The following is a 13,797-nucleotide window of genomic DNA, read 5'->3' on the forward strand; positions in this document are numbered from 1 at the left end:
GTCCATGTAGTACACAGTTATAGAAGGGAATTATTTATAATCGCACTATCTGGTGTCACCCAGATGAGGATGGGAGCTTTTCCCTGAGATGATATGAGGAAGAAATCTTAAGAGAAACTAGACTCAAGGTTTCTTCCTCATATCATCTCAAGGAGTTGTTCCTTGCAACCGTTGCCTCTGGCTTGCTGAGTAGGGATAAATTTATAAATGTAAAATTTATATTCAGAATTTATTTATTTCTGTAAAGCTTCTTTGTGACTATGTTAATTGTTAAAACCACTATGCAAATAAAATTGAAATGAATTGAATGTTCTGTATTGGAGGCAGTGGATACTGGATCTTGAGGTCTGATGCACTGCAGTTGAGTCCTCCAGCTGGTGAGGACTCACTCAATGACATTTCTGTAAAATGTGGTGAGAGTGTCAGGGGAAGCCTAGCTCTCCTCAGTCAATGTAGGAAATGGAGGTGCTGGTGAGCTGTTCTGGCCTTAGACATGGTGTTTTTAGACAAGGTTAGGTCTAAGAAACTTACAGGTCAACACTGTCTCTACAGGAGAGCCATGGATGAGTAGTGGTGAGTGGTGCACACTGGTCTAAAATCATCTCCTTTGCTGTGTCAACATTAAGAGACAGAATTTTGAGCTGACTCCAGTCCACTTGCTGCTCCACCTCTGCTGTCTTGTTGGTGTTGTTGTTGATGAGCCCCATTAAAGTGGTATCATCTACAAACCTGATGATGCAGTTTGAGCTATGCTGTGAAGTACAGATGCGTTACTTCTATCCATCCATACTGAACATTTCTCCAGCCTTGGCTGCATCTTGTTAGCCTGTCCCTGAAAATCATAAACAGGAGTGAAGATAATACACACGCTTGCAAACCCCCTTTATGTGCAATAATATTAGCCATTGAACTGATTTATTCCACACACAGTAAACATTATGGTCCAAGATGACATTAACTACAGAATTATTGATGTTTGAATTAAACCAGTGGCCAGTCAAACTGGCTAACACTAAAGCCTAGTGTTAAAAGCTCTATATAAATAAAATTGAAATGGAAGGGTTTAGACATGGAGTCAATGCAGCTCTGTAAGTAGAATGTATTCATTTTGTAGCCTACTGTGTATGTAACTCTATTAACTCATTGTCATTTCCTCATTCTATTTACAAGTTTAGCCCCTTTTGTTTGTTCAAGTATGTTACTATGAGCATGGCGTGACTTGAGAACTTTCTAATTAAAAAAGAAAAACAATGCACAATGCAAGATAAGACAGGAATGCAGATGAACCAGTATCTCAGCTAAAGTGTAGATGTGCTACAGTAAATCACGTGGCTGTAAAAATAGGCAATTCTCTTTGTGCTGTTATAAATAAAAATGGCATTAAAATAAACTCTGTGTGAAAGCATGGCATGGATACATTGGTTTACATTTTGATGGAATGCCATGGAATAATCATTATAATCTTATCATTACATTGGTGATGTTGTCTCATAAAATGTTGTCAAACTTCACAATTCCTTCAGCTCAGCCTCTTACAGAGAAGGCTGTGGATTTTTGCCAACAATGTTTTGGTAACAGAACAATATAAAAGAGATGCAAATGCTGCCTTTATATCAATTTTCAGCCGATTAACGTGACTGAACAATACAATTAGCACAGGTGAGTGTCATAACAATGGATAAAGTTATTACTGCTAATGGAGAAATATAATGAATAATTAACTTTTAACAGTTATGCTTATAACTGTAATTGGAAATACAGAAACAATTTACATTATGCACTTTTGAAAATTAAAATATTAGTAGTATTATTATTAAGTTATATTATGACTGATTAATCATTAAAATTAAACCAATTCAAACTCACTTTAAACAAGCAATTTCAAAATTCTTCAGAATGCTGGAATATGATTGAGAACAGAAAACTATTTGCCTGTAATTTATTTATAATTTTGATTTATTTTTACCTTTTTTTTTTTTTTTTAGAAAGAATCTCCACAGACATGGTGAGTTTGTCATTTCTTGCCTTTTTCTAATCTGTTATTTAAAAAAAGTCCTTTATCTTATAAATTATAAATATTTATACATTTATGGCTGTGGATTGTTTTATTATATGTCTACTTTAAAATGCTTAAAATGTGCTATATACATATAGATGATGATGATGGTTATTATTATTATTATTGTTATTACAGAATCAAGTCATGCTGCTGTTGCTGATGGTTGCGTTGTCCTTGCTGGTCCACTCGGCTCCTGCCTATAACGCGTCCCTGCCGCTGGACTGTGAGGATGTTTACAACCTAAAGATAAGCGTAAAGAAGAACGCCTCTGTTCCCAGTGGAGTGTACACCATTTACCCAGCAGGGCCTAATAAACCCGTGGAGGTGTACTGTGATATGGGCTGCCTGGAGAACGGTGGGCATGACGAAGAGAAATGGACTGTGAGTGAGAACATGAATCTGTTTAAGGCTGTTTGAAAACACTGTAATGGTAAATAAATGCGAGGTGACAGGTTGTCTGCTTCAGGGTTTTCTGAAATGTACTCTTTTTTCTCAATGTTCTGTTTTCATGTGTGCACCATGTTGTATAATCCACCAACCAGGTGATTCAGAGGAGAATCAACGGCAATGTGAGTTTCTACCAGCCATGGGAGCAGTATAAGAACGGATTTGGTGACGCCAAGGGTGAATACTGGCTAGGTGAGAGAACACTGTGGCAATTTGTAATCAGAGGAACATTGTCATTTCATCAAAGCAGCCTTGATCGCCTACGTGTAGTTAATGCCTCTGAGGTTGCCAGATTTTTCTTGAATAGACATATCAGAGACGGGTTTTTCATGAATGATTGAATGAATTAAAAATGGCCAAAAGCAATGATATAATAAGAATATGGCGAGCATTGAAATAAATCTAATAGGAGTCTAGTAAATTGCCAATATATGAATAATTCTAGTTGTAATGATCACATTAATCGCCGCAAATTTCTCTCTTTATATACTCATTATTCTGCAGCTTATAAAATAACATTTGATACAACACATCGTGTTATTTTGAATTTTTTTTGTAAACGCAGACTGTTTTTCATATATAATAAATAAATGAATAATAAACACAGAAAGATGATGTCAGAGAGACAGAGCGGAGCATTACTACTCATTGCAGAAACTGTGTAAAGTTCCAGTTTTTCCAACACCACCTGTGTCTATCTGAATTATTAATCTCTTCATTTTATAAATTACAGGTCTGGAGAACATCTTCCTGATGACCTACAGGGAGAAGTATCAGCTGAGAGTGGACATGGAGGATTTTGAGAAAGGCAGCGCCTATGCCCAGTACAGAAATTTCTACATCAACCCAGAGTCCAGCAATTACAGGCTGAATATCGGTGGCTACATCAATGGAGGAGCAGGTGAGCAAATTAGTAAACACCATTTCTAATCCTGAAATCACACACATCAGTATTCAGTAGCCTCGGGGTTGTGAACTACATCCAGAGAACTTCATAAAGAAGATTATCCTTCACGCTGTGGACATGTTTTCTCTACAGCAGAGAGTTAAATAAAACATGTCCTGCACACACATTACGATTTCATAATCCCAATTTAGTATCTCATGTCTAATAAGTTCTGAACATGAGTACAAAGTATATAACCTTGGGGTCGTGAACTACATGGAACTACAGTAGAACTACAATTGGGGCTCAGAAAATCCACTTAAGCAGCTGGTTGTTTGGTGACAGTCACCTGACAGGTTTGATTTGTCAGTATAGGACTATCCAAAGAAAGTGTTACTTTTTCTTTTTCTTTTCTTTACATTATCTTTGACTTATTACAGAAGGTTCGATTTGTTTGTCCTTCACACTGTCCCGTGCTTTATCTTTTCCAGGAGATTCTTTGTCCTACGTGAATGGGAGGGATTTTTCAACCTTTGACAGAGACTATACAGGATACTGTGCGGAGACTTACAGTGGAGGATTCTGGTACAGTGCAGGATACTGGTACAGCTATTACTCTTGGACGTGCCACCTCGCCAACCCCAATGGCCTGTACAAATATGGGAATGTGAACTCAGCGTACACAGGGATCATGTGGCAGTCCTGGAAAGGTTACAACTACTCTCTGAAGACCATTGTGATGAAGATCAGACGGATGGCTCTGGAAGAACTTGAAAGTCTTTAGCTTTCCAGACCTAGAAAGCTAGAAGAGTAGAATAGAGAGGAATAAGTATAATATCTCTAACTGCTGCTTCAGTAAAATGGCAAGACAATTAATCAATTAATCCTAATCTTCAGTCTTTGGGTTTATCCTGTGGTATATCCCTCCTGTAATATCCTCAAATCTATTGATTCTCAACTCTATTAGTTTCCTTTTTTAAATATGTATTTTGTTTCTGGTATACATTTAAAATATGTTAATCAATCAAATGTTGCTTCCTTTGTACTTCTTATAAGCAATGAAATTCCTATTTATAGAACGAAATAAACTTTCAGCAAATGAAGTCTGAGTCCAGTCTTACATTCTTCATTTTTAACAACAATTTGTTTACTGATTTATACATGATAGTCACTAATAAATATGTTTTAAGATGAAAAACTACAAAAAAAGTTATAAGGTGTTAATGAAAATTTTCAACATTATTATGGTGCACTGGGTATTTACACATTCGAGCATGTTGTTCTGCACCCAGCCTCAATTCTGGGTCTTTAGTGCCTGATTATTATCCATAAACCTAACATTTGCTTTCATCAGTATGCAGATGACACACAGCTGTACATACTGTTCTACACGCTTAGCATGTGATGAACAAAAGTTTATCGGTTCATTGCATGAGTGCATAGAAGACATGAATCACTGGAAATCTCGGAACTTCCTTGGTATTAGATGTGAAAGTTATGCTTGTTTGTTAAGACACCTTGCCTATAAACACAAAAATCAAATCATATCACCTTGAAGTATCACATCAGCGATGTCTGAAAGACAACATACCATCACACTGTAACATCTCAGTTGTGCCATTCTCTCTTTTGTATTTCTTTTACAAAATATGTGTTTGTACAACTCTAGACCTTTTATATGCTTATTTGTAAGTGAAATACTGAGGGAATAACACACACCTGGCCACAGAACCGCTGAGCAGCTGATTGTCCAATTGCTTTTGTCTCTTTAAAAAGGGAAGACCAATTATAAAAAGTGTTTTTGGTGTAATTTCTACACCATTCACCCGATGTGGATGGAAGTCTGCACTTTGAGCTCATATTCATTATTTAATTTAAACTCCAGTATCCTGTTGTAGACAGCTAAAATAACTAATAATATTTATGGATCTGACTGTACACCTGTATAATTTTTATATATGTAAGTCTTAGACACTCTATTTTTAGTACAAGTTTTGTTGTAGATGTTTATGACTTCTGCATTATTGAGTCAGCACAAAGTATTTTATTTTTCCAAACATTACTTTTCCAACAGAAAATTAAATGTTATAGAAAAATGTTTGTATGTCAGGAAAGAAAACCACATATTATGTAATAGGCCACATTTCAGACAAAACTACAATTCTGCTGCAATAAAAGACGCGTGTGCAAGTTTCCAGAAGAACTGCAGCAGATTCTCCAACATACGCAGTAAAACTTACCAACACATTTCCTTGTAAAACTGCACAAAGCGCACCTGAGATGGCTGATATTTTTTTTAGAAAGCAAAGAGTTGTCACACCAAATACTAACTTTGTTTAGTTTATTACTGTTTACAGTACAGTGATAAACAAATACACACACAATGTTAATTAATGTTCAGTCCTTACAAACAACTTTGAGAAGAAACTGAACTCACATCTCACTGATGCCAACATTTAAGTGAATGATGTTGCATCAGAATAAGACGATTGTTTTTGAACAGGTTTGTTTGTCACAACATATTAATACACACATATTAATAATTTATTCTATCTTTACAGCATGAATATAAATCTGTAACAATGCGAGATCACTGGAAGGCTGAACACAGACACCAAGAGGCAGTGATGTTGGGAACATGCTCTTTATTTTTCAAAGTGGTGCAGGAATAAAGTGGGGGTGAAGTGCTGGTAGCTGGTGAAGCTTGGTAAGGTGGGTGTCGTCTCGGGGTTGTGGCAGCGGCGCGATGTGGAGTTCGGCCAGGTAGTACTTCAGCTCCTCTATGGCCCACTTGATGGCCAGAGCCTCCCTCTCCACTGCAGCGTATTTCTTCTCCATGGGGGGGTCAGCTTTCAGCTCGCATAGAAGCCCGGGTGCTCCTCCCATCAAAGATCTGTGAAAGGACGGCTCCCAGTCCTGTCTCCGACGCATCCATTTGAACAATGAAGGGGAGGTTGAATTTGGGGTTTCAAAGGACAGGGGAGCCCATCAGCACCTGTTTCAGTTCCTTGAAGGCTCGCTCAGTCTCCCGACTCCGGCTGGCTTTTCCTGATGAGATCTGATAAGGGAGAGGCAATCAAGGAGAAGTTGGACAAGAAGCATCTGTAATAACCAGCCAACCCCAAGAACGCACGTACCTGTTTCTTGGTGATGGGTCTTGGGTACTCATGCACAGCTTCCACCTTCTTATTCTTCAGCATCAGGAGCCCCTGGCCGATGCTGTACCCCAGGTACTGTGCCTCCGTGAGTCCCAGGTGGCATTCTTGGGGTTGGCGGTCAGCCCAGACTTCTAGAGCTCCCCTAGGATCTCCCTAAGATGGCACAGGTTGCCAGGTGGAGGAATGAATTACGACATTGTCAATACAGGCCGCAGCGTACTGGCGATGGGGCCATAGGACCACGTCCATCATTCGCTGAAGAAGGTGGAGAAAGCCATCTTGGGTATGGCCTCTGGGTTCAAAGCCACCTGCCAGTAACCTTTGTTCAGGTTGAAGGTGGAAATAAATTGGGCCCTCCCCAGTCACTCCACCAGGTCGTCGACCCTAGGGAGGGGGTAGCTGTTAAATTCCGAAACCTGGTTCAGCTTCCAGAAGTCGATACACAGCTGGATGCTCCTGTCGGGCTTGGGCACCACGACAATGGGGCTGGACCAGGGGCTGGTTGACTCCTCAAAGACACCGTCTTGGAGCATCTGGCTGACCTCCTCCTCAATTGCCCTGTCAGAGCACGACTCCTGGTGGGGTCTTTATGTCGTCATGTTGTCCACCAGCTCAGACAATTCCTGGCACTGGGACAGCATGAGCTCCTCTCCTTGGTGGACCAATGTACGCTCTGACGGCTCTGTGGAAAGGCTCACAAACACAGATACAAGAGGGACAGGATCAGTCCAGTTTTTGAGCAAGTTCAAGTGGTATTGTTGTGTGTCTGTGCGCTTACCTGGCTGCAGGCGGTAGTTGAAGGGCTCGCCTTCTACAGGACTTTGAACGGGCCCTGCCATTGAGCCAGGAATTTGCAGGAGGCATCGGGAAGAAGGAGAAGGACCTTGTCGCCAGGCTGGAACTCACGAGGCTGAGCCGGATGGTTGTAGGCCCTCTTCTGCTCTCGCTGGGCAGCCTCCATATGTTCCCTCACGATGGGCATACCACTCTCTGGAGCATCCTCTTCAGTGTCTCATAGAATCACTCTACCAGCCCTTTGGTCTGGGGGTGGTAGATGGGCGTCCTCAGGTGCTTCACCTGCAGCAACCAACACAGATCTGCCATTAGTTTGGACATAAAGGGCGTACCTTGGTCGGTGACAATGTCCTTGCCTGCTCCCATGCAGCTGAAAAGGAATAGGAGCTCACGGGTGATGTTCCGGGAGGTGGCCTTCTGAAGTGGAACTGCTTCTGTGTAGTGGGTGGCGTAGTCCACAATGACCAAGATGTACTCGTGGCCCAGGGCAGACACCGATAATGGGGAAAGGGATGAGTTGTGCAAGAGCAGGCTTATAGGGGGTTGTCCTCTGACACTGGAGGCACCAATAGCAGAAGGCGCGGACCTCCGCATCCATTCCAGGCCATAGGAAACAGTCCTTCAGCTTTCCCAGGGTATTGCAGGCCCCCAAGGGCCCCCAAGGGCCCCCCGCCAACCTCCACCCAACTGTGGGGATGGAGGTCTCACCTGCTGAGGTCACCCCAGCGTCTCCTTCACCCTGGGCCATGCGGGCCTGCCGGACCCTCGGCCATGTCATCCTGGTTCTCCTCTTCCGTGGCGCTTTCGGGGCTCTGGCCGTGGCGTGTCCGGGCCAGTCTCGGCCCAGGATCAGGGGCACGGGGAGCTCCGGGATGATCCCCACGAGGAGTGGCCACTCCTTCGCCTGGTGTCTTACATCAATGTGGGCCGCTGGAACTTACTGGAGCCGGTCATGGAGCCATTGAGTTTGGGAGATGTGCGGATGGAAGCACGGGCCAGGGTGCTCCCAGAGGGAGGCCAGGAGGGCCGAGACTGGGCTGCCTTTGACCTTAACAGGGATGTTGGGCAGACTGGGAGGGGTCACTTTGTGTAGGGCACATCCTGTGGGCCATGGCTTCTCCATACATCGAGGAGCGGTGGCGGGGTCTGGCTCGGTAAGCATGGTTTCGTTGCGAGGCGTCCGATAAGCGGAGTGACTCTGGCTGGGTCTGCCCACCCCGGGGCAGTACAAATCCTGTCGCCTCGCCATGGGGGGCCAGGAAAACTCTCGTCGTTCGCCCCTGCCGATTTCTAGGGTGGCTACCGCTGACTCCAGGACTTCCACCATCTCCCTGGGGTTCCAGGCTCCCTATATGCCCATGGCCGTCCTCTCTTCGGAATTGCTGGAAGACAGTGTCCATCTTGGTGCTAGGTGCTGTGTTCATGCCCGCATTCTCCACCACTGTGACAATGCAGCCCCTAAGCCACAACAGCAATCACAGTCCCAAGCCATCACAGTACAACTCCCCATATGAGATCTAAGTGGCACCATTCCCAGCAATCCCAATGATCTTCTGGCCGTCCACGTGGGGCCACCCCCAGCAGCAGCAAGCGATCTGAACTGATGAGAACTCCAACCAGAAGTAGGGCATCAGGATGGATCACTTCAGGAGAGCTGCAAAAATCAGACAAGTGATAGTTAAACCCTACAGTCAGGCTAAGAAAAAAAAGGAGTGTCCGGGTGAAAACCAGAAGTGTGTTAACCCTAGAGCTGCGATATTATATACACCGATCAGCCATAACATTAAAATCACCTGCCTAATATTGTGTAGGTCCCCCTTGTGCCACCAAAACAGCAAGACCTCTGAAGGTGTGCTGTGGTATCTGATACAAAGATATTAGCTGCAGATCTTTTACGTCCTGTAAGTTGTGAGGTGCAACCTCCATGGATCGGACTTGTTTGTCCAGCACGTCCCACAGACGCTTGATCGGATTGTGATCTGGGGAATTTGGAGGCCAACACCTTGAACCCTTTGTGATGTTCCTCAAACCATTCCTGAACAATTTTTCACTGTGGCAGGGCGCATTATCCTGCTGAAAGAGGTCACTGCCATTAGGGAATACCATTGCTGTGAAGGGGTGTACTTGATCTGCAACAATGTTTACTTAGGTGGTACGTGTCAAAATAACATTAACATGAAGGCCAGGACCCAAAGTTTCCCAGCAGAACATTGCCCAGAGCATCACATTGCCTCCGCCAGCTTGCCTTCTTCCCAGAGTGCATCCTGGTGCCATCTCTTCCGCAGGTAATTGACACACAAGCACCCGGCCTTCCACATGATGTAAAAGAAAACGTGATTCATCAGACCAGGCCACCTTCTTCCATTGCTCCATGGTCCAGTTCTGCTGCTTACGTGCCCATTGTAGGTGCTTTCGGTGGTGGACAGGGTCAGCATGGGCTCTCTGACTGCTCTGCAGCTACACAGCTCCATACACAGCAAGCTGCACTGCACTGTGTGTTCTGACTCCTTTCTATCAGAGCAGCATTAACTTTTTCAGCAGTTTGTGCTACAGCACCTCTTCTGTGGGATCGGACCAGACGGGCTGTATGTATAGTATATGTTAGTATGCAAGTATGTTACTTTGTCCATGGTTTAACTTGAGAACTTTCTAATTAAAAAAAAATGCACAATTCAAGATAAGACGGAAATGCAGATGAACCAGAATCTCAGCTAAAGTGTAGTTGTGCTACAATAAATCACATGGCATATTAATGGTGATGCTGTCTCATAAAATGTTGTCAAACCTCATAATTCCTTCAGCTCAGCCTCTTACAGAGGAGGGTTTGGATTTTTGGTAACAGAACAATATAAAAGAGACGCAAATGTTGCCTTTGTATCAATTTGCAGCTGACTAATGTGACTTCTGAACACTACAGTTAGCACAGGTGAGTGTTGTAACAATGCAAGTTATTACTGCTAACAAATAAATATAATGAATAATTAAGTTTTAACAGTTATGCTTATAACTGTAATTGGAAATACAGAAACAATTTACGTTATGCACTTTTGAAAATTAAAATATTAGTAGTATTATTATTAAGTTATATTATGACTGATTAATCATTAAAATTTAAAAAATTCAAACACACTTTAAACAAGCAATTTCAAAATTCTTCAGAATGCTGGAATATGATTGAGAACAGAAAACTATTTGCCTGTAATTTATTTATAATTTTGTTTTATTTTTACCTTTTTTTTTTTTTTTTTGGAAAGAATCTTCACAGATATGGTGAGTTTGTCATTTCTTGCCTTTTTCTAATCTGTTATTTAAAAAATGTTTTTTATCTTTATAAATATTTATACATTTATGACTGTCTACTTTAAAATGCTTAAAATGTGCTATATACATATAGGTGATGATGATGATGGTTATTATTATTATTACTGTTATTACAGAATCAAGTCATGCTGCTGTTGCTGATGGTTGCGTTGTCCTTGCTGGTCCACTCGGTTCCTGCCTATAACGCGTCCCTGCCACTGGACTGTGAGGATGTTTACAACCTAAAGATAAGCGTAAAGAAGAACGCCTCTGTTCCCAGTGGAGTGTACACCATTTACCCAGCAGGGCCTAATAAACCCGTGGAGGTGTACTGTGATATGGGCTGCCTGGAGAACGGTGGGCATGACGAAGAGAAATGGACTGTGAGTGAGAACATGAATCTGTTTAAGGCTGTTTGAAAACACTGTAATGGTAAATAAATGTGAGGTGACAGGTTGTCTGCTTCAGGGTTTTCTGAAATGTACTCTTTTTTCTCAATGTTCTGTTTTCATGTGTGCACCATGATGTATAATCCACCAACCAGGTGATTCAGAGGAGAATCGACGGCAATGTGAGTTTCTACCGGCCATGGGAGCAATATAAGAACGGATTTGGTGACGCCAAGGGTGAATACTGGCTAGGTGAGAGAACACTGTGGCAATTTGTAATCATAGGAACATTGTCATTTCATCAAAGCAGCCTTGATGGCCTACGTGTAGTCAATGCCTCTGAGTTTGCCAGATTTTTCTTGAATAGACGTATCAGAAACAGGTTTTTCATGAATGATTGAATGAATGAATTAAAAATGGCCAAAAGCAATGATATAATAAGAATATGGCGAGCATTGAAATAAATCTAATAGGAGTTTAGTAAATTGCCAATATATGAATAATTCTAGTTGTAATGATCACATTAATCGCCGCAAATTTCACTCTTTATATACTCATTATTCTGCAGCTTATAAAATAACATTTGATACAACACATCGTCTTATTTTGTGTTGTATCATTTTTTTTTGTATGTGCAGACTGTTTTTCATATATAATAAATAAAAGAATAATAAACACAGAAAGATGTCTGAGTGATGTCAGAGAGACAGAGCAGAGCATTGCTCCTCACTGCAGAAACTGTGTAAAGTTCAAGTTCTTCCAACACCACCTGTGTCTATGTGAAATTATTAATCTCTTCATTTTATAAATTACAGGTCTGGAGAACATCTTCCTGATGACGTACAGGGAGAAGTATCAGCTGAGAGTGGACATGGAGGATTTTGAGAAAGGCAGCGCCTACGCCCAGTACAGAAGTTTCTACATCGACCCAGAGTCCAGCAATTACAGGCTGAATATCGGTGGCTACATCAATGGAGGAGCAGGTGAGCAAATTAGTAAACACCATTTCTAATCCTGAAATCACACACATCAGTATTCAGACCTCAGACATAACTACAGACTTAAGCGCTATTCAGAAATTATGTGAGAGCTACACGTGTGGGGGCATGTGGGAGTTTGTCTGAAACAGGGGCGAGTCTCAGTTACACTTGATTCTGATCTTGAACTTAAGCGCATGTTTCTTTAGTGATATCGGCTCGAGTGAGGAGCAGTATTAAGTCCAGAATCACTGTCTGACAGTTTGATGTAACCACAATATGTCATGCTGAAATTTACGTCCTGGCTGTAAATACACTCACACACACTATGGGATGTCATTCAAGGCCAGTATTAAATATGCAAGCATGACAATGTTAATTAACTCATTATATCATCCCATTAAAATCCATGAAAATGTTTCTTTTCACATAGAGGACATCGGAGGAGACACATCTTAATCAGAGCCAAGGCTTAACTCAAGGAGTGAATAATTTATGGATAAAATAAAGTTTCTATGAAAGCGTAGCAGATGAGCGCTCGGTCAGATTATCCTTCACACTGTGGACATGTTTTCTCTACAGCAAAGGGTTAAATAATAAATGTCCTGCACACACATTACGATTTCATGACCCCAATTTAGTATCTCATGTCTAATAAGTTCTGAACATGAGTACAAAGTATATAACCTTGGGGTCGTGAACTACATGGAACTACAGTGGAACTACAATTGGGGCTCAGAAAATCCACTTAAGCAGCTGGTTGTTTGGTGACAGTCACCTGACAGGTTTGATTTGTCAGCATAGCACTATCTAAACAAAGTGTTACGTTTTCTTTTCTTTACATTATCTTTGAGTTATTACAGAAGGTTCGATTTGTTTGTCCTTCACACTGTCCCATGCTTTATCTTTTCCAGGAGATTCTTTGTCCTACGTGAATGGGAGGAATTTTTCAACCTTTGACAGAGACTATACAGGATACTGTGCGGAGACTAACAGTGGAGGATTCTGGTACAGTGCAGGATACTGGTACAGCTATTACTCTTGGACATGCCACCTCGCCAACCCCAATGGCCTGTACAAATACGGGAATGTGGGCTCGGCATACACAGGGATCATGTGGCAGTCCTGGAAAGGTTACTACTACTCTCTGAAGACCATCGTGATGAAGATCAGACGGATGGGTCTGGAAGATCTTGAAAGTCTTTAGTTCCCCTTCAGGAACTCGAGCTGCGTCACGAAACGCTATGGGAACGCCCCCGCGTGACCGCGCTCTGAATCACGTGTCTAATCCGTCCAATGGATGGGCGAGACGTCACGGGCGGGGTGACGTAGCGACCCGGAAGCATAAAAGCCCGAGCGGCGAGCCCCGCGTTAGCTTCCTGTTTTCAGCAAGCGCTCTGTGTTTATTGTCTGTCTATTTTTGTCTTTTGGTGTTTTATCGTTGGCATGCCTAAAGCCAAGGTTAAGACTAAGGGCGAGAGCGGGCAGCGCTTCAGGCCGTGTGTTCCTCCCTGTCCGCGATTTATTACGGGCGGGGATACACACAGTCTGTGCGTTGCCTGTTTGGGAGCGGAGCATGTTCAGTCGGCTCTCGAGGGAGCCGGCTGCGCACATTGCGAGCGTTTACCGCTGCGCACTCTCCGCTCCCGCTGGGCTCTCTTTGAGGAGGGAGCCCTCACTAGCGTGCCTCGCGGTGCCGGCCCCGCTTCTGCCGAGGCAGAGCGGCGGTTGCGCTCGTGGGGCTCGCAGATGGACCTGGCGGAGGGAATGGAGACGGGCCCGTCCC

General features: G+C 42.7%; 2 protein-coding genes across 2 annotated transcripts; both read left to right on the plus strand.

The window, feature by feature from the left end:
* The first annotated feature begins 1,570 nt into the window (after nucleotides 1–1,570).
* LOC113524914 (microfibril-associated glycoprotein 4-like) lies at nucleotides 1,571–4,424 on the plus strand. The gene is made up of 6 exons (XM_053229830.1): nucleotides 1,571–1,659; nucleotides 1,986–2,005; nucleotides 2,195–2,440; nucleotides 2,602–2,698; nucleotides 3,240–3,407; nucleotides 3,884–4,424. The coding sequence occupies exons 2-6, from the start codon at nucleotides 2,003–2,005 to the stop codon at nucleotides 4,174–4,176; spliced, it is 807 nt and encodes a 268-aa protein (XP_053085805.1). The 5' UTR covers nucleotides 1,571–1,659; nucleotides 1,986–2,002; the 3' UTR covers nucleotides 4,177–4,424.
* A 5,792-nt stretch (nucleotides 4,425–10,216) lies between these two features.
* Nucleotides 10,217–13,218, plus strand: LOC128317028 (microfibril-associated glycoprotein 4-like). Its single transcript, XM_026911300.3, has 6 exons — nucleotides 10,217–10,271; nucleotides 10,600–10,615; nucleotides 10,783–11,028; nucleotides 11,190–11,286; nucleotides 11,850–12,017; nucleotides 12,926–13,218. Exons 2-6 carry the CDS (start codon nucleotides 10,613–10,615, stop codon nucleotides 13,216–13,218), a joined length of 807 nt encoding a protein of 268 aa, XP_026767101.3. The 5' UTR covers nucleotides 10,217–10,271; nucleotides 10,600–10,612.
* Nucleotides 13,219–13,797: the final 579 nt, after the last annotated feature.

Source organism: Pangasianodon hypophthalmus, chromosome 26 (assembly GCF_027358585.1).
Source record: "Pangasianodon hypophthalmus isolate fPanHyp1 chromosome 26, fPanHyp1.pri, whole genome shotgun sequence".
In the NCBI taxonomy this organism is placed as follows: domain Eukaryota; kingdom Metazoa; phylum Chordata; class Actinopteri; order Siluriformes; family Pangasiidae; genus Pangasianodon; species Pangasianodon hypophthalmus.